The sequence below is a fragment of the Lissotriton helveticus genome, chromosome 6 (assembly GCF_964261635.1).
Source record: "Lissotriton helveticus chromosome 6, aLisHel1.1, whole genome shotgun sequence".
Lineage (NCBI taxonomy): Eukaryota > Metazoa > Chordata > Amphibia > Caudata > Salamandridae > Lissotriton > Lissotriton helveticus.
Window position 1 is genome coordinate 1280813737 of NC_136067.1, and position 27040 is coordinate 1280840776.

Sequence of the window (27040 nt, forward strand, 5' to 3'; positions counted from 1 at the left end):
CCTGTGTGCCATGCCTACAACGCACTACCCTGGCATTGATGAGCCACCGCTCAGGTGGGGGAGGTGAGGTGAAGGCCACTCTTCAGTGCCATCCATCTTGCAGATGGCAGGTACTCTCCAATCAAGATTAGGGAATGCGCCCACTCCCTCACGTGGGGTGAGCACACTAAGGGTGTAGTCACCCTAAGGTCAGTAGCCCCTAAAACGCCCCCATCAACACAGTATTTAGGGGGTAGCCCTGAACCAAGTAGAAAGATTCCCGCAACATACAAAGAAGAAGGACAAAAGAAGACGCCCAGCAGAGGAGACTGCAGAGAAGAACTGACTTGGCCCCAGCCCTACCGGCCGTCTGCAGTTTCCAGAGATCCTGGGCCAAACGTTGCCTTGTCCTGCAGCCAGCGACCTCCAGAACCCCTGGTAGGAATGACTGCTTTCAACAAAAACCGAATCTCCTCTAAACAGCAGCTCTGTTCAAAAGAAACTCCCAAGACAGACTCTGAGCCTGCTGAGGACAAAGAAACCTGATGCCTGGAACCACCACTGCACATGACGCCTACAGCCAGCGTCCAAGTAGCCCACCAGTCCCAGTGAGGTCCCCCAGTGCTCCAGAGTCCGAGTCCACTGTAGGTTCACCCCTCCACGATTCCCGACGTCACCTGCAGCCTCCCAACCGCGAGTGGCCCGTAAGGTGAAATCCAACCTCAAAAGACACCCCTGCATCCAGCCGCCCTGCGCCCTTGAGAAGGGGACCCGAGGTGCACCGGCATCCCTGAGCCCTCTGACCTACCTGCCCAGCTTCCTGGTCTCAGCCTGCAGCTAAAATCCAAAACGGCAACTCTTATTGAAAACAACAGGGCACCCGATGCCAAAACAGCACCCTGCAACCAGCCACCCCTGTGCCACTGCGGGTGCACCTTGTGTGCTAACTCGGATCCCCCCTTGCCCTGAGCCTAACACCAGGAGCTTTGCTCACGCAACCTTGCGGCCTGCTCATGAGCAGCCACCAACTGGAGGCCCCTATCCCCTATTGGATAACAATGGGTAGGCACTCTGCACCCGGCCGCCCTAGTGCTGCTGAGGGTGCTTTGAGAGTGCATCCTTGAACCAGAGGGAACCCTGGTTCTAACCCCAGAATACCAACTCCCACAACCAAGTACTTACCTGTTTACCGATAACCATATTTTCTCCAAAGGAATACATTGACTGTTTTTCCTTGAAATTGTTTCATGTGGAAGTGGTTTTGTATGAGAACTTCAAAAACTGCAAATAACTAAAAACTACTTTACTTACCTTTTCTCTAGGAAATGTCCCAGTGTTCTATCTAGGCATTTCTCACTGAGTAGAAAAAGTAATCCATACAGTATTCTGTAAAGTAATCAAAACTAATCTAACAGTAATTTCCACTGTAGTGAAAAGATTGACAAACATGTACACATATGGCCACAAATTGCTTTACTTGTTGTGGAAGATGCAGTGCTGTATTATTTCTTTTCTTAAATTGTTTTAAAACACATTTTATTGACACCATCAGGATATCTAGCAAAGCAGCAACCCATCAGTTCAAGAATTTATTTTCCATCACATAAGATAAACAACGAACAGCTGTCAGACATTTTGCCCCCACCCTGACCCTGATCCTCCCATTTCGACCTCCATGAGTCCACCCCCTTAAATAGTTCAGTTCTGGCTGGAACCTCATGAAGTTCTCCAATGTTAGTACGCTCTCCATAGTTCCTAATTTCCATCTCTAGATGTTAAACCCCATAGTGTATGGGCTCTAAACATCGACCCTGTAATCAGTCCACATCTGTATTTCTGGGGACAACCCTGGGCCATGTACACTGATTTCTTCATACCCATACATTGGTCTATTCCCTCTTTCCACTCCCCAACTTACGGGGGAGCCACATCTTTCCAGTGTTGAACTATATCTTGTTTGGTAACTAACAGCCCTAGTTGAAGTAGTGCCCATTTGTATTTATTATTATCTAAGTTGTTGCTTGTGTGCAGTAGGAACAGTTTAGGGTCCATCAGGAGGAGACACTCATCCAGAATGGGACCAGAATGTCACATACCCAGACCGTATGAATGAAGACACCCTCATCAGCATGGCATCGAAGGCAAGAGGGGGACTCGATCACTCACAAATTCCACAACCTCCACCTGGTGAGGTACACTCTGTGGAGGTAGTTTAGTTGCATTAAATGGAATCTGGCTGCTTTTACTGAGCCCCGAGGGGATGCCCTAGCCCGGCCAACTCCTCCTCTGTAAGTTCCCCTAAGCCTGTCTCCCAAGTGTTGCACCGTACACTGAAGGGATCGAGTTGATTGAGAGGCAGTGAGTGGTAAATCTTCGTCGGTTTAGGGTCCCCCAATTCTCACATAAGCAATTACCCTCCAGCGGTTTGAATTTGGGGAGATCCTCTAACTCTGCAATGTAAGGCATTAACAGTATGTTTTAGTAGGAGAAATCGATACAATTGTGCCTGTCTGTAGGGTTTGGAATGATTCCCTTCCATTACGTCTTCGAGAGTAGTGATCTCAATGAGCTGCCATTGTCTGAACTCCAGCGCTGCCACCTGTCGTAGCTAGGTTACACCCCCCACCACACACACACACAGGTGTCTGTTCCGTAAGTCTACCTTGCCACCCCATCTGTTTCAGGGTGGACTTCCATAGCTTCAATACCACCACTGTCGCCTGTGGGAGCATCAAACCTCTCTCCCCTCTGTATAGAAGGAAATTAAATGGGATGCCTTCCAGGATGTGTTTTTCCAATACATACGCTTGGTTACCTTCGGACTCACTCCACCATTCATTGAAAACCAATAAGTGTGATGCTCTGTAACATGCTTAGATCTTTGCAGTAGCTATTCCCTCAAGATATGTAGTTTGATAGCATTTAGCAAGAGCAGAGAAGGGGAATCACTGATTCCACAGGAAGCTGCGCAACATGGATTTTAGGTTGTGGAAGAGGGAACGGGGGACTTTACCTCATATGGATAGTTCTATAGTTGATGTATGATGTATGAATCTCAGCAGAGTTACCATTTTGAAAATGGCATACGTTCCCAGCTGCAACAGGGGCAATGGGGACAATGTTTTAACATCTAAGGTTAGCCTCTGTGAGTGGTTGAATTACACTGTGTACAATGTAATAAGCACCCCTAGGTAGCTAAACCGTTGGCGAACCACCTGTAGGTCTGCTGCACATCTAAGGTCTTGTGGTTAGGAATTAGCTGGGTACACTGAGGATTTTGCTTCATTAAGATGCAGACCTCAGGTGTCGCTGAATATCTCAAGGATTTGCAATGCTCTCAGGCCTTTGACGTCAGACATGAAAATCAGGATGTCATCCGCATACAGCGCCACTCTATCTGAGAGTCCCTCCCTCCACTCAAATGTCCTACATCTGGGCATCCATCCGGAGCCAGGAGGCCCTTTGGGCCGCTGTCTTTTCTGATTGGAGTGGAGCTAGGACTCGGGACTGCTCCTCTGCTGTGAGGTCCCCCTCCAGGGAGGCCCTTTCACTTGCCGAGGGATGGTCAGACACAAACTCCTCTATAAGCTCCGTCAATATAGTGGTCTGCTGGGCATAGAGCCCCTGGTAATATGATGAGAATTGTTGGACAATCATCCCGGGGTCAGTAATTTTTCAGTTGGCGTGATCTGTGAGGTATAGGATCGATATGTGATGTTGAATGTTGGCACACAGTCTATGAAGTAATTTCCTTGATTTGTCCCCCCACTGGTAAATACAACTCCGCGAAGCGAGCCATATGCCCCTTGCCTTGTCCGTCTGAACCGGTCGGAGGGGCTGTTCTGTGTGTTTCAGTTTCCTGCAGGCCAACTGGTCCGAAGCGAGGGCTGAAATATGAGCTCCTAGTATGATAAGGGGCTGTACCCCCTACTTATTTTCCCCCTTATGAATTGCTTATGGCTACCCCACTGAGGGTGGCTTTAAAGGCTTCCCATTGGTTACCCTGGTAATCGATTTGAGGCGAAGTAGCAATTAACTGATCTGCGTGGTGCATGTAGTGTGTGTCTTGTAGGGACCATGTGGCCATGCTCTATCGCAATAGGGAACGGCAGTGTTGCTGTCTCATGCGGAGGCTAACTGGTGTGTTTTCTGACAGATCCCTGGCAAGTATACATGTCTATGTGACATTATGAGTCTGTAACTTTAGTATGAGGAAGTAGTCTAACCGGGAAAAGGAGTGATGTGGTTGAGAAGAAAAGGTGTAACCCTCTTCACCTGGGTGTTGTAGTCTCCATATGTCTGACCGACGCAAGGCTTATACGAATTGGGCCATCAAGGAGCACTTGTCCCGGCTCCGGGGTCTCCCTCGTCATCTATATTCCGACACGTCCATCTCCCTGTTCCAAAGGATACCAAACACCATGAGCCCTCCGGCACCACCTCAACTAATCTTTTGACAGCCTCCAGAAATGTCTCTCCCAGCGGGGGATGGGCGTAAATAGTGAACAGTGTTAGGGTTTCTCCATAGAGGAGACCTCTGACCCCCTTGTAGCGTCCCTCGGGATCAGACTAAGTTTTCCTTATTATAAATTGTACCTGTTTGTTGATCATTAAGCAGTCCCCCTGCCTTCCCTGGCAAACCCAGAATTGGCTACTTGTCTGAAACCATATCTGGCAAGGCAAGGAGCTGTATTACCTCTTAGGTGTGTCTCTTGTAGGAGCAATATGTTGGTGCCTATCCTCTTAGCTTGTTTAAGGACCTTTTGTTTCAGTCAGTAATAATTATATATATATATATAATATACCTACTGGGTCTGGTGTAAGCCATGGCCTTTTGCTTTTAGTAAAAATGATATTAGTAATATACTTACACATAGGGACTGTCAGCCAGCCCTCTTCACTCAGTGGTCTGTTGTTGTGTCATTCACAGTTTCTTCCGCCCACTGCAGCATACTGCATGGGTCAATGTTCACCTGAACTTTGAGTGACGTAATTGTCCCCTTTAACTCATCCGAGTCCACAAGACTAAAAAAAGAGCATTATTTGTGAACCAGCCCTCCCAGCCCTTACTACTGGGTAAGCACTTGGAATTTACAAAAGTGTGATGGCACTACCATTGTGCAGGCATGCACAATCTCATAACACTGAAATTTAACCCAGTGGGTTCTGGTCTGGCACACTAGTCAGAGCTTCCTTTCTCCTCACCTCTCCTGCCTGGTCAGCTCTCCATTGTTGTATCCTTAAATCTAAACTGCTTTCTTCCTTCCTTTTTAGGTCTGCTTAACAGTGTTCATGTGCTGTTGCTGCGAGGTGTATTGTATAGAGTAAATAGCTTGGAGCTGACCCATTACTTACCATTTGCTGGAATAATTGTCATTCTTTTTAGCTGCCTCCTAATGGCCCACCATATGCCTTACGTCACTTCCTTTTATTTCTCCATAGCATGAACCTAGTTCTAATTCATTTCATTTGATCAGTGTCCTTCCACTGTCCTTCAGCTGGCCATGCTGTGATTCAGGGTACTTAGTTTTTAATTTTTGTGTCCATCATTTCCACTTCTATGTGGCACCTTTGGGCTGCGTTTAACTTCTTTCCTACACGTTTGTTTGTTGTTGTCTTAAACTGTTTTGGAATTCGAGCACCAAACAAATGGCACAGACTATTAAAGCAGTTTGTGACTTTGTTTTATAGTTTGGCACTTCCTTTTATAGCACCAATCAAATTGACTGCATGTGTTTGTGGGCTCCACCTCTTCTCTGCGCATACAAAGTATGTGTCTGTTTAAAGCATATACAAGTCTGAAATTGGACTCCCATGGGCTTTACAGACAAACAGTCCAGTCACGTGCTTCAAGCCAAGTTGCCACTAAGCAGCATAATCTTTTTGGACAGATTTGTGCCTTTGCAACCACAAAGTATGTGGCTCTTTAAAGTGCCTCAGTTTTGGGCAGCGTTGTAGCTAATCCATTTCTCCTTAAATCCTGTGTCCTCAGTCTTGTATGTATGTCACCACTTCTCTGCACATACGGAGTATGTGTCGGTTTAAAATGCTTCAGTTTTGTACGGCAAAGCAACTACTCCATCTCTCCTTAAAACCTATGCCTAAATGGCAGGTATGGTACATTGGATCGCGGAGGGCAGGAGGAATGGGGTAGGGACATGGACTCAGATATCAGAGGGCAGGATTAAGATGGGTAGGGGCACCAAACTTAACTTACTGGGCAGGTGTCCGGGGTTGTAGCAGCACACTACACCATACAGGGCAAGCAGGGTGAGTGCAACACAACGGACCATGGATAGCGATAGGGAGGGGACAGGGCCATGCACATGGACAACATAGAGCAGACGGGAAAGAGGCAAGGGCAGCAATCTGACCATACTGGACAGACAGGAGGGGTATTTGCAGCATAACTGACCATGAAGGGCTGGAGGGAGGGGGGGAGCAGGGGCACGACAACAGACCAAGGAAGGCAGGAGGGAGGAGATAGGGGTCTGCACATGGACAATGGAGTACACGGGCAAGGAGGAAGGGCTGGAGAAGCAAGTTGACCATGGAAGGCAGACGGGATTGGCACTGGAAGCACAACACACAATGGAGGGCAGCAGTGAGACTATAATGGCATTCACCTAGACAACAGAGGGAAGGTGGGATGGGGTCAGGGACCCTAAGCCGACCACACAGGACAGGTGGGTGGGGTCTGTGGCAGAAGACCATGCATGGCAAATGGAAGGGTTATTGGCAACACAATGGCTATGGTGGGCCAGAGGGAGTGGGCAGGGGCATTCACAAAGGACCATGGAGGACAAAAGGGAGGGGTAGTGGCTGGACACACACAAAAGGGGCAGGGGGAGGAGGCTCACAACAGACCAGGCAGGGCATACAGGAGGAGTGGTTGCAGCACAGAGCATGGAGGGCAGAAGAGGGTGGCAACAAAATGGAACATGGAATAAAGGAGGGAAGGTAGGGGCTGGACATAGACAAAAAAGGGCATGTGAAGATGTGATCAATAATGTCATGAGTGATGTCACTGACCATGCCATGAGTGATGTAATATGTGAGGTAAGAAGCAATGCATATATATATATTCACTGAAAAAACCAAAGGTTACAGGGACGTTATAGTTAGGCTTAGAGTTCACTTGTAAAAAAACTGTGAAATTCAGCAGTTATAGTTACCTGAGCTAACTATAACGTATGCCCCCACAATGCATTGCTTCTGACCCCACATATTACATCACTCATGGCATGGTAAGTGACATCACTCATGACATCATATATACTGTCCCACCCAGTCCACTGAACACAAAGCTGAAGTCTCCCCATCACAATTCAAGTTTACCTCTCCAGTCATGAGGACTCAATGGCTGACCCACCCTTGGGATTTCCCTTATGCCCAACAGTTAGCCTTCATTTACTTTTTTACAGTTATCCCACCAGTTTATGTACCTCCAACTGCCAGTGTTCTAATTCAAGGTCTTGTTGATGTGTATTTTGGTTCTAGTAGAAGAGCGTTATCTATTGCCAATCACGCCAGTAGAACGTAAATCAAAGCATCTTTTCTCAGTTTTGGAAACATTGTCTTCATTGATTCAAACTTAGACCTATTGTATTGGGGCTTTTTGTTTGAAATACACTCTCTTAGCCTACTGTATCCTGCATACTTTCAAGGAGGCTGAAAATAACAAGGCCACAGCTCAGTACTTACGTCTTTTATGTGTTTTAATTCATAGGCACACACTCCCTGCAACTTTATGGAAAAAAGCCCAAGAAAAGGACCAAATGTGGTATGAGGAAACATTGGCTCTAAACCATCCTGTGATTCTTTACTTGCATGGAAATTCTGGCACTCGGTAAGCCCATATCAAAGTGTCTGTTGATGACACACATTTTTATTTTCACTATTTCATGTCCTTTAAGATATATTATGCATTTTTACAGTGCGATACATATTGCTCCCTTTAAGTATTAATACAATTTACATAAAAATATGGGTATGCCTCTTAATGTAATTTTTTTTAACATGTTTGATGGAAAGAGGTTATAACACAAATGCATTTGTATGGGATTAGTCGCCGTGGAGAACTTGAAGCACCGAACTTGCACAATAGCTTACATACTGTTTTCCCTGATTCAAATCCCTTCCTAATGATTTTATTGCATGAATTAAAATGAAATACAGGTCAACCAATACCCGCAGGTGTCAATGCACCAGTAAACCCCCACACAATTCAGAGCACTGAAAAGAGAGAACCGAGAAAAAAACAATAAAATCTGATTACTAGGGACAAAAAATACAAGTTTTAAGATGTCTTCGAAAAGAGGAAAACATTTCTATTTCCTATTTGTGTTGATGGGTAACTTGTTCCAGAGCTTGGCCACAGTGTAGGCAAAGGATCTAACACCCCACCTAGCTATGCAGATTTTCGGTACTACTACATCTCTTAAATGCAGAACAAAGCAGACCCACTACTTTGCTCAATTCACTGGGGATGAAAAGAAATACATTTTTCAAAGATATAATGCTTTGCAAACAGGAGCTGGTTGTAAAGCTCACTTTCATTGACATTAGCCCCAAATGTTTTGCCGAGCTGATCGGAAAAACAGGTGATCACAAGAATCATGTTACCAAGTGGTGGACAAGATAGAATGTTGTGCTCTGAAAACCAGGGCCATGGTTTTGGCAGCATTAACTTCAATAAATGTTCTTCATCCACCAGCTAATTCTAGACATGCATTCCTTAAAGCTTGCCGACACAGATTAGGATATTATCCATAATGGAAACAATTTACGTGTCATCCGCATTGGACAGTACCTGGAATCCGAAAGATCTTATTGTTGTTGCCAGGGAAGAAACATACAAATTGAAGTGAGTTGGGCTCAATGAAGAGCGCTGAGGCACTCCATAAGGGAGGCTAAAAAGGTTTGGCTAAAGACTGTCCGTATTCCAGTATCTGGAACCAGGTGTACAAAAAGGGTTGCAACCATCCGAGCGCTTTACCCTCAGTGCTCAGTTGCAAGAGAACACAGCTTTATAAGCAAAGGACAGACCGTGTCCAAGGCTAGGATTGCGGCCTCCCTTCGGTCCACCAAGCTTCTGATGCTATCGAAAGCCTTCACCAATACTGATTCAGTGATGTGCTCACTTCTAAAGCCAGCTTGTGATGGATCGACAAGTTCATACATATCGATGAACTCCTCAAGTTACTGGTTGAGATGCTCCTCCATTGTTTTCGATGGGGTAGGCATCAGTGAGATAGGCCAATAGTTTTTAAATTCCTCAAAGTTTAAATTAGGTTTCTTAAGCAATGGAATAACAACCGCTTCCTTTCAGCAGCTAGGAAAAAGTGCTGTTTCTATGACCGAAATAATCGTCTGAGTAAAATATTTCGTCACTATGAGAGGAACTAAATGCAGAATTTTAGAGGGGCATGGATCTAAAGGAAATCCAGATTTAGTGGTCAGCAGATACTTTTTAACTTGTGTCACAGGTACCTGCGGAAAACAAACGAGCACAGGAGAATTCTTAATGAAAGATGTGGTGTAATGAAGCTTGAGGCCCCCCCGCACAGTAAATGGAGGGCCATCCCGACCCATTCAGGAACTCTCAAGCCAGGAGCCCGGTGTCCGTGTACATTGCCGGAGGGGGCCCATTGGAGCTTGGGGCCTGCCCGCAAGGGATGCTAAACTCAACATAAATATTCATTTATTTCTGAATGTCACTGCTAAGTCATCACAAAAAGATTGGGAGAAGGCTTAACCTAGGCTAAACGTAACATTGTAAGGCAGTGGAAAGATATGCTACTGCCCACAGTGGGCACCTGGATGCAAGGTATGGATCATTGTATGGGCATGGAAATAGCTGTGTACCGAGTTAGGGGTGCCCATAGAAACACGCAAAGATATGGCAGCGGTGCGTGCCCCACTGAGGTATAGTCTTAGCACCAGTGCCTACGATGGACTCCCTTCTGGACACAGAGATACGACATTATGGTGGCGGTCTATAGGGCCTCCTGCCCCCTACAACATACCTGTATCCCTCATAAAGAGAACTTTAATGTGTTGTTCATGGGAAGGAAGGATGGTGGATTTGATTTATGTAATTTCTGAATTGTTTCATCTGGGGTTGGCGGCGGGTTGTTACTGCACTGCAAGTTTAGATGGGCCATGTTGGCCACAAAGAAATGTTAAATTGAAAATCAATCAAATCTGTTAAAAATAAAAAAATAAAAGATTGGGTGATGTCTGAGTTTTGCAAAGACAGAGAGTTTAGCTAGACAGTTAACAATTTTAAAAAGCTCCTTAGGGGCATTTGCATCGTGAAAAACTCCACTTTAGACTAAAAAATGGCTCCTTAATAGACTTTCAAAAGAGATCTGTGTTTTCTCTTTTTAGCATGATCCAAATTTAAATGCCATTTGCCTTCCTGCCTGCTACAGTTTCGCCTCAACTCTTTTATCTGTAAACCAAGGGGCTTACGATGATGTCCTTTTAAAGGACCTGCATGCTTTCAGTGGAACTGTTTACCTCTAAAGCAGACCTAATTCCACTGGAAAATTCCTCCTCGATATTATCGAGTCTCCATCTTGGCAGGGCCTAAATGGAGCAACAGCGAGCGCTTCCTGCAGATAAGTACTCATAACATTTTTCCAGTTTCTCCTCATATTAAATGAACCCAAAGGCCCTAACTGACACAGAGAAGGGGTGGTGACAACCAAGAACTCTACTGCCCAGTGATCCGACCTACTTAACTTCGTGACTTCCCCTAGCCGAATTCCGGCAAAGTTAGTAAAAAATCCCATCTAGAATTTGCCCCACCAAATGTGTTGGGGACTGAGCAAGCTGCATGACAACCATGCTAAATATAAACTTGATAAATACAAGGTCTCCCGACAAGCAGAGGCATCTATATGACAATTACAATCACCAAGAATAGTCAAATTTGATTTGAAAAGAAAAGGTTCAATAAAGTGTGCCCAGGAGGACAAGAAGCTAGCTCTAGAGCCAGGTGGACGAGAAAAAAAAAGGCATGTAAAAGTAAAAGCATAATCTACTTTTAGTTTAAACAGAACATCCTCAGAGTATGACGGGGATTGAGAAGAGTGTGGCTCAAGCATACGATACAAGGTGTCCCTAAAAATAATAGCGAGTCCACCTCCCAGCCTGGTAGGGCGATCCAACCTAACAATAGCATATCGGGTTTGGCCGCCTCAGCAAGATCAGGTCCAGAGTGTTCACAGGCCCAAGATTCAGTAATGAAGAGACAGTCTTAGTTAAGTGATTGAATAAAGTCCATTACTTCCATTTAATTTTTAATTAACAACCATCTGTTAATTAATGCACAAGTTACGTTGTGGCCCACCTCCCCAGTATCCTTTGTTGAAAGCCCGGGGATCCCGCAGCCATTGTTTTCAAATGACACTTTAGTCCCATCGACATCAGAGAAAAGTTGCAATCAGGACAAATGCCCGAGTTAGAGCAGTCTCTATTAAATACTGGGCGTCCGATCGACTTACCTTGAATGCGAAGGCCTAGCCGTTGAGACCTCATAAAAACTAGGCTGGAACAAGCACTAAGTTCTAACTAGAAACTGCCTTCATCCCTGGTGCAAGGCGCAGTCTGGGCGCTAATTGATGCAGACAGGCTTGCCTTTGCTGCCCCTTTGGCGCATCAGCAGCGCGGACACCATACGATTGAATTAGCTCGGCTTAATAAGGGGTAGTGGATGGCTATGGCGTGGAGTGTTCAGCCGGAAAACAATAGGAAAGAAATCAATTAAAGTTACTCAGAGTCCTGCAACTCCTACCTACTAGCAAAGGCTCTCTTTTGCTGCAGGCATATGTGGACATAAAATAAATAATTAAATAAAAAGTGTGACAGAACAACACATAAGCATAAAGAAAACTACTAAAACATACTGAAAGTATGCCCAAGATGGTGTGTTTCACTTTTGTTGGCGATCTGAGTAAAATCCACATTAGTATTAGTGTATCTGTGCAAAGTGTATTTGCATATTATTATGCATTTAGTCATATAAATGCTTATATTCATCATTCTAAGATGAACGCTGCAGTTCGCACCCTTCACCAATTTTCCGTGCACTGCATTTGCTGTTGTGGCAGCCCATCTTATGTGTAGGCAGGTGAGTATATATCATGGAAACATGCTAAGGTCACACCATTGTTGAAGAAACCTACGGCTGACCCTAAAGTTCTGGGTAACTTTCGCCCGATCTCCTTGTTACCCGCATTTTCCAAACTTTTGGAAAAACACGTTTATTACCATCTGGCCCACTACTTAGAGATAAATGACATCTTCCACTCCTCTCAGTCGGGCTTCCGACCCGGTTACTCAACCGAGACTACCTTGCTGGGGGTCGTAGAACATCTGCGGAGCTTAGTTGACAAGGGACTCACTGCTGCACTGATATTACTTGATCTCAGTGCAGCATTTGATACCATCTCGCACAGTATCCTGCTCAACTCCCTTTTTGATGTTGGCATAAGGGGAATTACTCTTGAGTGGCTAACCTCTTTTTTAGATCAGCGCTCTTTCCAAATTAATTCTAACACGGGCACCTCTGGTGTCTATCAGTCCCCTTATGGTGTCCCCCAGGGCTCGGTGCTTAGCCCCCTGCTTTTTAACTTATACGTGGCCCCTCTTGCCCGTATCGCGGAAAATGAAGGCCTAACCATGTTTAGTTACGCTGACGATTCGCAAATAATCTTCTCTTTGTCTAGTACAAAGAAGGACTTACCTTCGCCCCTGAAATCTGGCCTTGCCAAAATCGCAACCTGGATGCGGACCAATCTGTTGAAACTTAACGGAGAAAAAACAGAGGTTCTAATCTTTGGCCCCAGCCATGATCTATGGAATGCCTCCCACTGGCCATCCAGCATGGGCCCTCTTCCCATCCCATGTGACCAAGTCCGGAACCTAGGTATAACTATCGATAAAGGACTTACGATGCAGCCTCAAGTTGGAAAACCTACTGCCATGTGTTTTGTAATCCTGAGATGGCTCCGTAAGATTATATGGATGCTCCCGGAAGACACCAAGAAATCTGTAGTCAATGCCCTAATTACCTCTAGGCTTGACTACGGGAATGTCCTTTACCTAGGGGCAACCCAAGCTGTAATGAAACGACTGCAGCGCGTACAATATGCTGCGGCCCGTCTATTGCGCAAGTGCCATAGAAGAGAACACATGTCGGAACACCTAAATATTTTGCATTGGCTTAAAATTGAGAGCAGAGTAAAATTTAAGACTCTCTGTTTCATGCATAAGGTAAAATTTGGTTCTGCCCCAAGATACCTAAAATACCTAGTTCATGTCTATCTTCCCACTCGGCATCTCAGATCCTTTTCTCAGGGCCTCTTTAACGTGCCTAAGGTCCGGCTTTCCAGAATGGGAGGCAGGTCCTTTTCCTACCTAGATCCTAAGTTATGGAATTCCCTCCCCCTAAAATTGCGCACTGAAACTAATCTCGTTACTTTCCGTAGATCCCTGAAAACCTGGCTGTTCAACCAGTAAACCTGGCCTGGCTATCATCTCCCTTCCCTCCTTTCCTGCACTCAATCTCTCTACCAGCGCCGGGAAACCCTTCTTGGGTAGCTGTTGCGCTTTACAAATCAAATAAATAAATATTCCTTCTGCTCTTTGTGTTTTTCAGTGCCCCATCTTACAGTGGATAAGCTAGTGTTTGTGTTTCCAGAGAAAAATCACTACCTGTATCAGCAGCAGTTACTTTAAAGCCAATAAATCACTGCAACATAACTAAGCAAAAACATTTATGGCTATTATAACATCTGCTTTACTGTTTTATGGCTGGAGATTAAATCTGGTCGGTGTAATTCAACCGGCCAACATCTGACATATTTGGAAAGGCTGGAGACTCAAAATCTTCCTTGAAGGACGTAAAGATTTAAGTAATCTGTAGTGATGATACTGCATGGCATGCCTTCAAGGAATATGACCTAGAAGCATAAAGTTTATGTTAAATTACAATTATGTTTAAACAGTCTCCTGAAGCAGACCTTAGGACAATGAGCAACCAGAGAAACATGGAAACTTGACCCTTTCTCCAACTCCCATAAAACAGTCTAGATGTCAACACTAAATGATTCATTAAATATAATCCAGCCAGTAAATCTAACATGGCATGAACTCATGAATAGCACCTTATAAGGCTAATAGAGGACCATCAGTTCTACAGGTTAGGGTTTGTGAGAAAGTAAGACCATTAGGCAATAGAATTAGTATAAGCTCTGTCTTTTCCTCTTTCTCCGAGTTTCAGTGTTCTAGTTCTCTGTAGTCTTTGTTCCCTCCTTGTTGTTAGGACCTCTAGATGATTGCTTCTCAAATCAAAACACAAAGTGTGTGGTCTTTTGATAATTATATCTCTTATAGTCATTAATCCCCGTGTCCAGCATCTGAGTCAGCTGCCCTTTGGTACCTGGGCTAGTAGACATAGGGCTGTGTGGCTGGTTCATTTCACCTCCTAGTATGATCTCAATCTTTATTATGCAGATTTAGTTGCTGTTTTCCATATACTGACTTCTGTCCTCCTCATGCTGCGCAACTTATGCACGTCCAGTGGTGATGGGACATTAACTCCACCATTCCCACAAAGATTTTTCTGCGATCACAGCCCTCTCCACGGATCATTGCAAGTGGGTATTCAGCTTCATTCTCTCAAAGGTATCTGGATCTGTAATCATTAGATTGGGTGTTCTCTGCCTGATGTGCTGTCCTCCTCGGTTCCCGTTATCCTTCAGCACCAGCGTCTCTCACTGGTCCACCGTCGTCCCCATAATTACACTGCTCCAGAAACGAATGCATGTCTCTGTATCTCTACTACTTCCAGGGACACCATTCCTCCTCTCCATTCAAGGAAGTACTTTCTGGTCTGGCCTCCTTTTACGTATTTCCCAACCAACACAAGCCAGTTTGAGACATGATTGATGTGGATAATAAAACCGAAAATCCATATTATTTTGCAGCCATCCCTCTCTGTGAACAGTGTCAAATGAAAACCTTTGAAGGGCTGAAACCCATCTCAAAACGTGGATTAGTGTTCTTGTGCCAGGCTAACTAAACTAAAGGGGCATGATCCGTGTGCAATGTAGAACAACAACCTAGTAAATAATATTGCAATGTTTCAGATGCAGACATTCTTTCTCATTCTATTGGCAACATTTCCTGCCTAATATACACAATTGGTTTAATAGTATTGCTCTATTTTGACTGAAATAAAACTGCCTCAGTCAAATAGCAGATGCTCAACAAAAATTATTTATCAAAATTGGCCCAGCTTTACTCTTGAGCCTAACATAAGTTTAATTTCGACATCTTGTTCTCTGACATTGTTAGTTAAATGGGTTCAATTTATTAGGTTATTTCTTCCTTAGTAGGTTGGTAACAGATTCGGCTATTTTTACAAAATGGGTTATATACATTTCCTGTAATAATCAGCGAAGCCTAAGAAAGCCCTTACTTTCTTCTTTGTGGGGAATATCTTGTGTGACTTGGATCTTCGTTATTTGGAGCCTAGTCTTCCCATCACCCAGAGCATATCCTAGATAACAAACTTCCTGACTTGCCAGTCATATTTGTTTGGTTTGCTCATTAACCGGATTAATCTAAGCCTCTAAAACTATGTTCATGGTGGCGCAATTGTGACTCTCAATTTGGTCTAAAAAGCAATATCTTCCCAAAAAGCTGAAGTCTCTATCTAGTTTCAACATTTAATCCATTAATGTCTGAAATGTATCCTGAATCCCATTTAGCCCAAATGGAAGAATCGTGAACTAGTATAATTCTCCATGGGTCAAAAATGCAGGTTTTTAGGCCTCGGCTAGCGTTGCAGCGCTTGCGCTGCTCGTTTCTCAGTCTGATGCTATTGCTGTCCTTGCTGTATGTCACTATTAATGCAATTCAAGGTAGAGCTGTATTATGCTGCTCCTTGTCATCCTTATGATCATTTCATTTCAAAACTTTCAACAGAAATTGATTTGTCTTTAAAAAAGAAAGATTTTGTTTCAATACTGCTGCAGCAGTTCTGCGCTTGGATAATATCAAAGTTGCAAGTAGATTCTTTCACACATCAAGCAGTGTAATGGTTCAGTTTTTGATTCAAACTCAATGCTGGCCAAAAATGTGTTATGACCTTACCACTGGAGATCATGATCAGTGAGACACGCCAGGCAAAAGGAAGATGATTGTAAGGGCTAGAGTCTAGGAGTGAGATCTGTGTATTACCTAAATCTGTTCAGTGCCAATTATCTTTCATCTGAGGCTATATTGGTCATAAATATCCCATGTTCTAATGCCAACCTCACTCTGAAGTATCCTATAGATTGAGGACCGTTTGGGTGTTGTCGGTGCAGAATGGAATTCTGTAACTTTTGATGATTTGAGTAAGTGGGAAAACATACATGTTCGGCAGGAGCGCAAGGAAGGAGGATCCTTGCACAACAATTCTGTTCTTCTCAGTTGTTTCAAATGCAAAGACTCCCTTCTTCTCTTTTCACCTCAGATATACAATGTTACGAAGAACATCTTTTATCATCTTTCCTGCCTGGGGAAATTCACGCAACTTAACTGCTGTAGTAGTGTAACTCCTGGTCTGCTCCAGACTAGATTGTCAAAACCCTCTACTTGACAATCTCAAAAGTGCTGATTGGGACATTTCAGGTGACACGGTACTCAGAGGTTCAACTCATCAATGGTTTAAAGAAACATGGCCATGCATCAAGAAGCTAGGAAAATATTACTCGGATTCCACATGGAAAGCAGAATGAAATCCAAATGCTTATGTCTGCTACCGAAGTATATCAATGGTATTGCCCTTGAATATACACAACTGAACATGTGCTGTCCATAGGGAGTAACACTCAGATCTTGAATAATGTCTTCTAAGTACTATTCCCTACCGACTGGAGACCCTAAAAAGCCCTACCCTATTGATAAAGGTTGTTCGTTTTTGGAGTGACTTTGTTAATCAAACAGAGAATGGAACCTTCAAATCCCTCATTAAAATGCATTTGTTACTAAAACACATGTATTTATGAATTTCTACACTGATTTTGTTATGTTTAAGCAATAGAATGTATGTCTGAATAAGCCTGCTTGGATACAAATGTAGCCATCAGCAGAACTAGCCTTCTGTCATGAGGTTGGAGTTGCTGATGCTTTTATTAGGCCCGCTTGCATACATATTTTAGCTGCTTGTTGTTGAAGATCTATTGTGGACTATACCAGTAATTACAGTAGGCTTTTGGTCAGCCCATTGCTTACCATTGGTTGGAGCTCATGTCAATCTCATTTGCTTGCATCTTATTCGATGTCCATGAGATGGAATAGAAGTGTCCTTGCTGTAACCACTTCGTGAAAATCTAATACTGTGTATTAATTGACAGCCTTAAATTGTAACGCCAAACACTTCAGTAGAAAGGTGAAGGCGTATGTAAATAAAGTTTAGGATTGTATGAGTTCCCCATCTCTATCTCCCATATAGAGTAGTAGTCACTCCCCAATGCAGGCTATTGAATGCTGCATCCGTCTCTTTCACCGTCTCCCGTTTTGGCTAATGCGTGCAGTGTGGTTGTGTAATAATTATAGGTATCTGCCTCTTTTGTTTGGTTGCCAAATATTATGTTTAAGTGGCTTATAGAGTGCTCCACCACTCCTGAAGAGGTCTCTTGGTGCAGTCTACTCTCAGCTAGATGCGTACGTCATTATTCTGGCTTGTGACTAGAAAGAGCCAGGTCTTTAAGACTTTTTCAAACTTTAGTTGCATGGTTGCACTTTCTAGAACTCTAGTGGTCTGGTTGGGGCTGAAGGCAACACTTTAATTTTAAAACCAGGGGAGTAGTGCATGGGCAAATGTGCACCACAGATGGGAGATTGCTAAACTGTTCTTTATTAAGGCCGGCTGTGAATCTGCTTATGTGACTGCATGATTGCATGTAACTATGCAACTTTATACCCAAAGTGGCTGCTCTGGCATAGTTTCTGTATGTAATTTTGTAGGCGAATCATGGTGGCCAGAATAGTTTGGCTGATAATCTTGTTGAGACTGGAGGGGCACAAGTAATATAGATGAGTCAGTCGTTTTGATTCTGTTAGAGGTGATGCACCTATCATAAGCATGCTTGCCAATTACTTGATTGGCTGCAGTGGAGAGATGAAAAGAGTTTGGTCCCTTGTCCAGTGTCGACTTGCATGGTTCCAGGAAAGGTTTCAAAATACTTGGGGGTAGATTCGTGAAAGTTTTTTGGGATATTCAATGGTGTAGCTCGTGGGCTGGTGGGAGAGCTTGGGCTAACTCACAAAATAAATTGGCACTTGGGGAGTAAAAAATACAGGGTGTGCACTAAAATACCTTGCTTGCTCACGTGATCCCACTGGGAGGACTGTGGGTGGGGCCAAACATATGACATGCACCAATTTACAGTGGGACCTCTACCCGGTGCGCCTGGCCCACCTCCTGTTCCGGTGCTGTGGCGTACATAATTAAATATCTACGCTTACATTAGGGTCAAAATTAAATGCATTAGCATCTATGGGACCTTTAAAGCCTGTATATGTCTCATTGCTCACTTGAGGACCATGGGTGAAAGAGTGAGACATTGCAGGCAGCAGCTGCCTTGTCTCTCCACCCACCTGTTTAATGGAGCCAATGCACATTAGGTCAGAAGGCCCACTGAATGCAGGCGCGGTACTGGCCCCAGGGCCAACCCCAGTCTGTGAACGCGACCTGCAGCCAAAGGAAATGTGGCCGCAGATTTCTTTTTTTTTTTTTTAGTTTAAAAGCTTTATTGAATCAACAAGATATAAAAACAACAAGTTGACATCAGGAGGAAAAAATATGAGTAATAGACATTCAACTATTGATGTCACCAAGATAAAACCAAGCATTTTCTAATTCTGAGGGGGGGGAAAGGGAAGAAGGGAAGGAAAGAAGGGGGAGAGATAAACTATGCTAAAACAACAATCATATATATAAGTAAGTATAAAATAAACAAATATCGGCATAGAAAAGCAAAAACGATTGCACAATAATTAAAAACATAATGGTAATTATAATATATGTGAAAAACCTAAACTGTGAAATTTAAGGAACGAAACTGCGGACAGAAGTACACATGTTCAAGGGGGCTTAAAGTTGTCAGAGGAGAGTGGAGTATATCGTTTGTTGACAGAGTGATCCAAATACAAAGTAAGGGGTAGCCAATAAAGCTCTACATTGCGAGGAGGTTTGTAAGAGGCAGCAAAAAGCAACATCAAGTCTGTGGGAATTACAAAGAAGATTCCACCAACCATGCATGGAGAGATTGGTAAGGGACTTCCAATTGGAGGCAATGTGTTGAAAAGCATAGGCTAGCATGAGATCAAGGAGACCCAATGAGTGTGGAGAAATAGCCAAAGAGTCTGAAAGACTTCCTAAAAATATAAGGGAATTGGAAAAAGGAACAGAGAGTGTAAAGATACGTGAAATGCGGGACCAAACTTGTTTCCAGAAGACTTGAACAGGGGGACAAAGGAAGAAAAGATGAAAGAGATCAGCTTCAGGAGTATTACATGTCCAACAGTTAGAGGTAGAAGAAGAAAGAAATCGAGATAGGGAAAGAGGAGAAAGATAGAGTCTATGATAGAAGAAAAAGATGGACTGAGTAAGGGAAGCAGAACGAGAGGTCTTCAAAGTTTTAGTCCATAGTCTATCCCAGAGAGAGATAGGCCAAGAACAAGCCAACTCTTTCTCCCAGGATAATTCTATCTTAGATTTGGGGCGGTCAGGATTAGGAGCAGAAAAGAAACGGTAGATAAGAGAGGCCTTAGGAACAGTAGGAAGTATGGAGAGAAGAGATGAAGAGGGGGGAGGGACCTCGGAAGAAGGGAGAGAATAATAGCGATCCAGGACAATTTCCATAAGTGTATAATATTTCTGTGCGAATGAACGAGGGCAATGAAACTTCAACTGGAATTGAGGAAAGGAGCAAGGTGAAGAGCCATCAAAGAGATGATGAACCCAAATAATACCTTTTGATCTCCAAGAGGACCAGGAGATGGGTCGATTATGAAAAAGGATAAGCGAGTTGTACCAAATAGGTAAAAGTAGAAAAGATTCACGAGAAATGATTAGTGGGGAAAGTAAGGGTGTCAGAAGAGAGGAAGTATATTTGAACAGAGGAGGGATAGTATAAGGAGAATTGGAAGTAAAGCGAGGAACCTCTTGAAATGAAAAAGGTAATAATAAAGAGCGTTCAACATGAAGCCAAAGAGGAGAAAAAGGGGATAATTCTGAGGAGAGCCATCGGGAAGCTTGACGAAGAGAGAAGGATTTATGATAAGGTTGAAAATTTGGAAAATTAAGTCCTCCATTTGATTTGGGTTTGCGAAGGTTCGCCAAAGATATACGAGGCTTTTTCTGTTTCCACAGAAATTTGGAAATAATAGAATCAATGCGATGAAAGTAAGTGGCTGGGATGTGGACAGGAAGCATAGAAAGTAAATAGGTCAAAATAGGTGCAATCATCATCTTGACAGAGTCAAGACGACCCCACCAGGAAAGGAAGAGGGGGTTCCAAGAAGAGAGTAAACGTTCAACTCTGGAAAAGACTGCATTCATATTGAGTTTGACAGAAGAGAAAATAGAGTTAGTAAAAAGAACCCCAAGATACTTTATCTTATGACTATTCCAAGCGAAGCCTGTGGAGGTAAAGAAGTGTGGGAGACAATATTTATTTAAGGGAAGAATTTCGGAGTTGATTTTATATCCTGAGACAAGAGAGAACTTCTCAAACTCAGCTAATAAAGAGGGGACGGAAGAAATTGGATCGGAAATAAATAAAAGAATATCATCTGCATAAGCAGATAACTTGAGTTGATGTTCTCCATATGGAAAACCAGAAATCAAGGAATTGTTACGAATAGAGGAGAGAAAGGGTTCAAGAGCTAAAATAAAAAGAAGTGGGGAAAGAGGACACCCTTGACGGACTCCACGTTGTAGTGTGAAAGAGGAAGTGAGCTGACCATTCACTAAAACTGAAGCCTTGGGAGTAGAGTAGATTAAAGAAATAAATGAGATGAACTTGGGACCAAAACCATGCCATTTTAGGGAAGCAAGTAGGAAAGACCAATCAACTCTGTCGAAGGCTTTTTCAGCGTTCACAGAGATGGCGGCCAGGGGGATAGAAAGAGAAGAAGCTTTATTTAAAACATTGAGAAACAATCTGGAATTATCCGACGTGAGACGACCTTTAACAAATCCACATTGTTCTTTCCCAATAAGGGATGCCATAAAGGGGTCAAGACGGAGGGCTAACAATTTAGCATACAATTTATAATCTACATTAACCAAAGAGATAGGGCGGTAATTTTTACAGAATTTCGGATCACGACCTTCCTTAGGGATAAGACAAATAGTGGCATCTTGAAAGGAACCTTGGGCAAGACAAGTAGAGCAGAAAGACTGAAATAGAGAGAGAAGTCGGGGCAAAAGAAGGTCAGAGAAGTGTAAATAAAATTCAACCGGAAAACCATCGGGACCTGGAGTTTTCCCTTTGGTGAGGAAAGATAATGCAGTGGAAAGTTCCTGTAGAGTAAAAATTGTTTCTATGTCTGAGAAGTGAAGGTGGGACGTATCAGGTTTAGGTAAATTATCAAAGTAGGATTGAAGAAGATTAGGTGAAGGGGGATTTTCAGGAGTATACAAGGATTCATAAAAAGACTGAAATTGGTTCAAAATATCCTTATCGGTGTGCAGGAGAACATTACAAGGGGAATAGATGGAATCAATGAATGTACGTTCTTTACGTGACTTGAGATAGTTAGCAAGTAATTTACCAGATTTGTTACGGTTCCCATAGTAGAGAGCGCTGCTACGAAGAAGAAAGGAAGAAGCTGAATCAGTGGTGAGTTTGTTGAAGGCGATTTTAGCTTGAAGGAGTTCCAGGGGCATATGCTTGGTGGAGGAAGTATAAAACCGATGCTCTAAGGATTTAATGTTTGCCAAGGCAACAGTACGTTTCTGGAAATATGTCTTTTTTTTCTTTGAAACAAAGTCGATGATGAAACCCCAGGCTGTAGCCTTGAAAGAATCCCATAAAATGTGTGGAGGAAGGACAGGGTCAAAGTTAAGTTGAAAGAATTCAGTAGTAAGAAAGCGGAAAGAGGTGGAGAAATTAGGGTCACTCAGTAAGGAAGAATTAAAACGCCAACGAGATGATTTAGGAGGGGGGGGAAGGAGATCAACGACTGTAATAATAGGAGAATGATCAGAGATAACAATCGGATCAATAGAAGAAGATAAAAGATTTAGAGATAGAGAAGAGGAGAGAAAAATATAGTCTAGGCGAGAGAAGGAGGCATGTGGGGGGGAGAAGAAAGAGAAGTCTAGGGTGTCAGGATGAGTGAGTCTTCAGGAGTCAATAAGATGGGCCTGTGTAATAGTATCCAAGAACTGTTTATGAGGTTTATGTGGGGTGAAGCGTACAGAGGATTTACGGTCTAAGAAGGGATCAACGATTTGATTACAATCACCACCAAGAAGGAAGCAATCATCTTTATATTGAATGCATTTGGAAGTGATTGTGGGCCAAAAGGAAGAATCAGAGAGTGTGGGGCCATAAACATTAAACAGGGTAATAGGGATAGCATTGATAAGTAATTTAGCCAATACCCAACGACCTGCATCATCTTTTTCTTCTAGTACAACCTTGCTTTGAAGTCGTTTGTGTATCAAAATGGCAACTCCATTCTTTTTATGTGTAGCCGGGGAAAATAACACAGTACCAACCCATTGTCGTTTTAACTTTAAGGATTCAACATCAGAGAGGTGGGTCTCTTGGATAAGAGCAATGTCAGGGTTATAGGAGGAGAGGTGAGATAATACTTTCTGCCGCTTAATAGGATTGTTAAAACCTTTCACATTCCATGAAACAACTTTAAATCTTAAAACAGAATAAACAGTTCAAATGCAAAAAGTGCAAATACATAATAATAATGGAAAGACTAAATATAAGAAAGCCGGAAATGAGAAAGTATGAAAAAGGAATTCGGGAAAGGGAGAAAAGAAAGGAGAAAGGAAAGGAAGAAAAACCAGAACGAGAAAAGGAAGAGAGAAAAAAGAGAAGACAGCACAAATCCATAAGGATGACTGCAAAAAACATACCTGAAGAAGAATACAAAAAGGGGATATGGGGAAGTGGTGACGCGTAACAAGACGAATCAGACCAGAAGCAGAAACAAGACCGCATCGAGACGTCACAGAACTAGGAAGGGATGACATATGACGGAGGAGATATTCAGACGGTACAAGTCTGCAATGAAAGGAAACAAAAACAGTTAATAAGAAAGTCAAATTGAACACAAGGATATAAAATACAAGATATAAAGGCCATAAAAGAACAGAGAATACAAAGAAACGGAATGACAGTATTATAAGAAATAGAAGTAAAGACTACAGTAAACCAGAGGAAATAAAGAAAAGGAGAAATAGGAAAAAACATAACATGCATGAAATATATAAGCACACGAAAGAGCAGATCAATGAGAAAATAGAAGCAGGAGAATATGAAACCAGTTAGCCACTATTCGAAGGGGAGGACTCCATTCCTTCACCATTCTGCAGGAGGAGAAAATTGCGAAGTTCACCAGGCTCTTGAAAGGTCCAAGTCTTATTTTGATGAGTGACTCTGAAGGTGCAGGGATGAAACAGACCGTACCTTGCTCCCATGGAGCGCAAAGAGGGACGAAGTGAAAGAAATTCCTTGCGTCTAGCGGCAGTTGCATTAGATACATCTTGGGTTAGAAAAATACGTTGACCTTGCCAGGATATTTGTCTTTTGGCTCTAGCAGCAGAAAGAATGGATAGTAGATCCGTAAATTTCAAAAACAGGATGATGACACCCCGAGGTTTTGTAGATGTAGATGTACGTGGTCCGAGTCTATGGGCCCTTTGGATGCTGATATTTGTAGAGGATGGCATGTCCAAAAGTTTTGGGAGGAAAGAGGTGAAAAAAGTGACTCGGTCTTTCCCCTCAAGAGATTCCGGCAGGCCATAAACACGAAGGTTATTCCTTCTATTTCGATTTTCCAAATCTTCCGTGTGGTGTTGAAGGGAGAGTACAGTCTTTTCCAAGGAAGCGATGCGTTGAGTGTTAGATTGGACCTCAGGGAGTTGTTGTTCAATTGAGGAAATGCGAGCATCCATGGTCTCCCACTTATCTTTTAAAAGTTGCATGTCTTTACTGGTTTCCTCCACAAATGGTCGTAGCGCCCGGATTTCTTCTAAAATCAAATCCATGGAGGATGAGGAGGAAGATTTATCCGGTGAAAGCGGATCATGTTTTAGTCGTTTGGAAGAAGACGCTGGAGGTGAGGATTTAGTTGAAGAGGTCTGCAACTGTGAAGCTCGCTGAGAAGCAGAAGTCGCCATCTTGAGAGTCTGTGAGGGAGCGAGCAAATCAGTGGGAGGATTCTTCACAGAGGAAGGAAAAATAAATGTAGGGTTGCGTAACTTGACCATACGAAAAAGTTCAGCATTAATGATAATGCAAAAAGACGGTGTGTAGAGAACACGTCACGTATGAAAAATTAGTCACAGAAAATGTGCTCATGGACTTACGAAAAATCACTGAGAGACACAACAATCCTGTAAAACATGTTAGAGTTCAGAGCGTCATGATATGAAACATGGCAAAAAGGTGCCAAAAAGGCTGGAACGCAGTTGAGAAGGTGTCTTAGAACACAACATAGAATGACCAGTGGTCTAACACAACGCAAATGATGGGAAGCTTCTAATACTGTATAAAGCGTAAAGGCGCCAAAGTAGAGAAACTGTCATATCCAAAGGAAAGTTCATCAGAAGGAAAGTTCATATATGAAACAGAGAAGCACAAGTTGTACAGTGCAGAGTGTAACAAACATTCCGTAGGTCAGGAAGAAAAAACGTTGTTGAAAAAGGTGCAGCGCGAACTAACGCGCTCAAAATGGCGGCTTCCTGACAGGAGACAAGCGCATTTTGAGGAAAGAGTGGAAATTAGGACATAGTACAGGCAGCAGGAATCTCTTCGGCGCTTACCGCGAAGTCCGCAAAAGTAATGAAGAAGGAGGCGGAGCGTCAACTTTGAGGAGGTTAGGCATACACAGGAGACCTCTGGAGCCGCGGTAGTGCGAAATGGCGGCTTCCCAAAGCGCGCGCTTCCCAGTACGCAACAGGCGCGTTGCGAATTACACCGGAAAAACGGTGTATCAGGGGTCGCAAAAGAGATGTGAATGCTCACCACTGATTCCGGTGCTAGATGGTGTATGCTGCTGCGAGAACAGGTCCCTTCACATCGGGAAAACTGTTCAGAAAGTCCTTGATGCGGCGGAGCTCCGCAACTAGCCGGCCATCTTGCACGGCGTCCAAGCCACGCCCCGTGGCCGCAGATTTCTAAAGGCCAATTTGCCACTGGTATATGGACCGCCCTGCTTGCCGGAATCTGGCCCTCTGTATATATTTATCAATTCAATTGATACACTTACACAGCAGTAGACTCCTCAGCAGCACAACTTCAGACCACTAATGGCATTTCCAACAACTTTGATGAAATGAGTGTTACCGAGATAGAAAATGTGTTTATTCCAAGATTTTAAATCTGCTGGGGACTTAGTTTTATGAGAGCGACTAAGCAATTTCAAAATTACTGAGCATGTTAAGATGTACATAATATTATTCAGTAAACGATATGCTTATTAGTGTTTTTGGGGCACTATGAATAATTATGCTTAGTTGTAGATTATTCATTTCTATGCCTTGGCGCATTTGGATCTCAGATAAAATGAAAAATGCGGTGGACACGCCATGCATCTTGTATTTTGTATTCATAATTCATTTGTCTCCAAAAAACAACAGAAAAAAAATTAGGCCAAGGCAATGGTAAGCATCTCATCAGAATGCCATCTGAGGGGAATTCTCAACGCGGGTTAGAGGACGCTACGGGTAGCAGCTGTGTCACCTAGGCGTGTTACCCAGTGCACGTCACCTACTGCCCTTGGCGAACAGAGAACCGGGAATCTACTGGTAGGAAGAGAAAGAGTCCTCTTTACTTTTTCTAGTTCCCATTCTTTGCTCCTCAACTAGCCTCTAAGCAGCAGATAGATTGTCAAGGAGGTGAGGCATGTGATGCCATTGGGTCAAAGTGTGCATCAAATAATTTCTACTACCCCTAGTGCTTTGTTGAATCGGCGTCCAGCGCAGGGTCTGCCCAGGTAACTGAACTTCACAGGGTAGTTTCTCTGACCAAGAGGTGTAATTAAGAGTTGTGGGAGGCAAAGAAAACGTGGCTTTGAAGCCGAAATCTGCTCTTTTAATTAGTCACTGATATGCGAAAACTGTTTTTAGTTGTCACCTAAAACAGTGTATGTGCTGTTTGTTGAGAGACATGTTGTTAGCTCACAGTGGGCTAAGAGCCTGCTCATTGCTTACCACTGGTTGACTGTATTGTCACTCTCTTATTCTTGCTTCTTATTAGTTAGCTTTTGTGGGTATCCGTTCCTCTTCTTGTGTTTACCTCTCCCCTGGAGCATGGCCAAAGTACTTGTGCCTTTACACTGTTTACGTTTTAGGAGCTACTTTTTTCTTTTTTTTAAGCACTCATGAGTGCACGTGTTTTACAGTTGTCTCCCTCATGTGCTTCTCTGCCCCTGCGTTGCGTGTTGCTTTCTCCCCCCCCCTTGGTGCTACTGTCCCCCACCTGTGCTCATTTTGCACTCTCTGGCCTGTGAACTTATCTGCCCCTCTGCGTCTCTGTCTCAACCACTTATGTTCTCTCTTTCATGTGTTTCTGTGCCCCACCAGGTTGCTCTTGTTCAGAACTTGTTCAACTGCATGTTTCTGTGCCCCCTCACTTCCTACGACCTCTCCACTCTCATTCATTCATGTGATTCTCCCCTTCTCCTGCATCACATTGCTTTCTCTGGCCTGTGTTCTTCTCTGTGAAGTCCCTAAGGTTTCAACCTGATTATATGTAAACATGGACCTGTCAACCAAAACTATTTTTCTTTTTATCACAAT

At 43.4% G+C, this 27040-nt stretch overlaps 1 protein-coding gene across 2 annotated transcripts in view; it reads left to right on the forward strand.

The window, feature by feature from the left end:
* ABHD12 (abhydrolase domain containing 12, lysophospholipase) overlaps positions 1–27040 on the forward strand; it is a 495702-nt gene that overhangs the window by 287073 nt on the left and 181589 nt on the right. For both annotated transcript variants that reach the window (XM_078649029.1, XM_078649028.1), the window contains one exon: positions 7709–7828. In XM_078649029.1, the coding sequence (XP_078505155.1) occupies positions 7709–7828 (120 nt within the window). The remainder of the gene's footprint in view (positions 1–7708; positions 7829–27040) is intronic.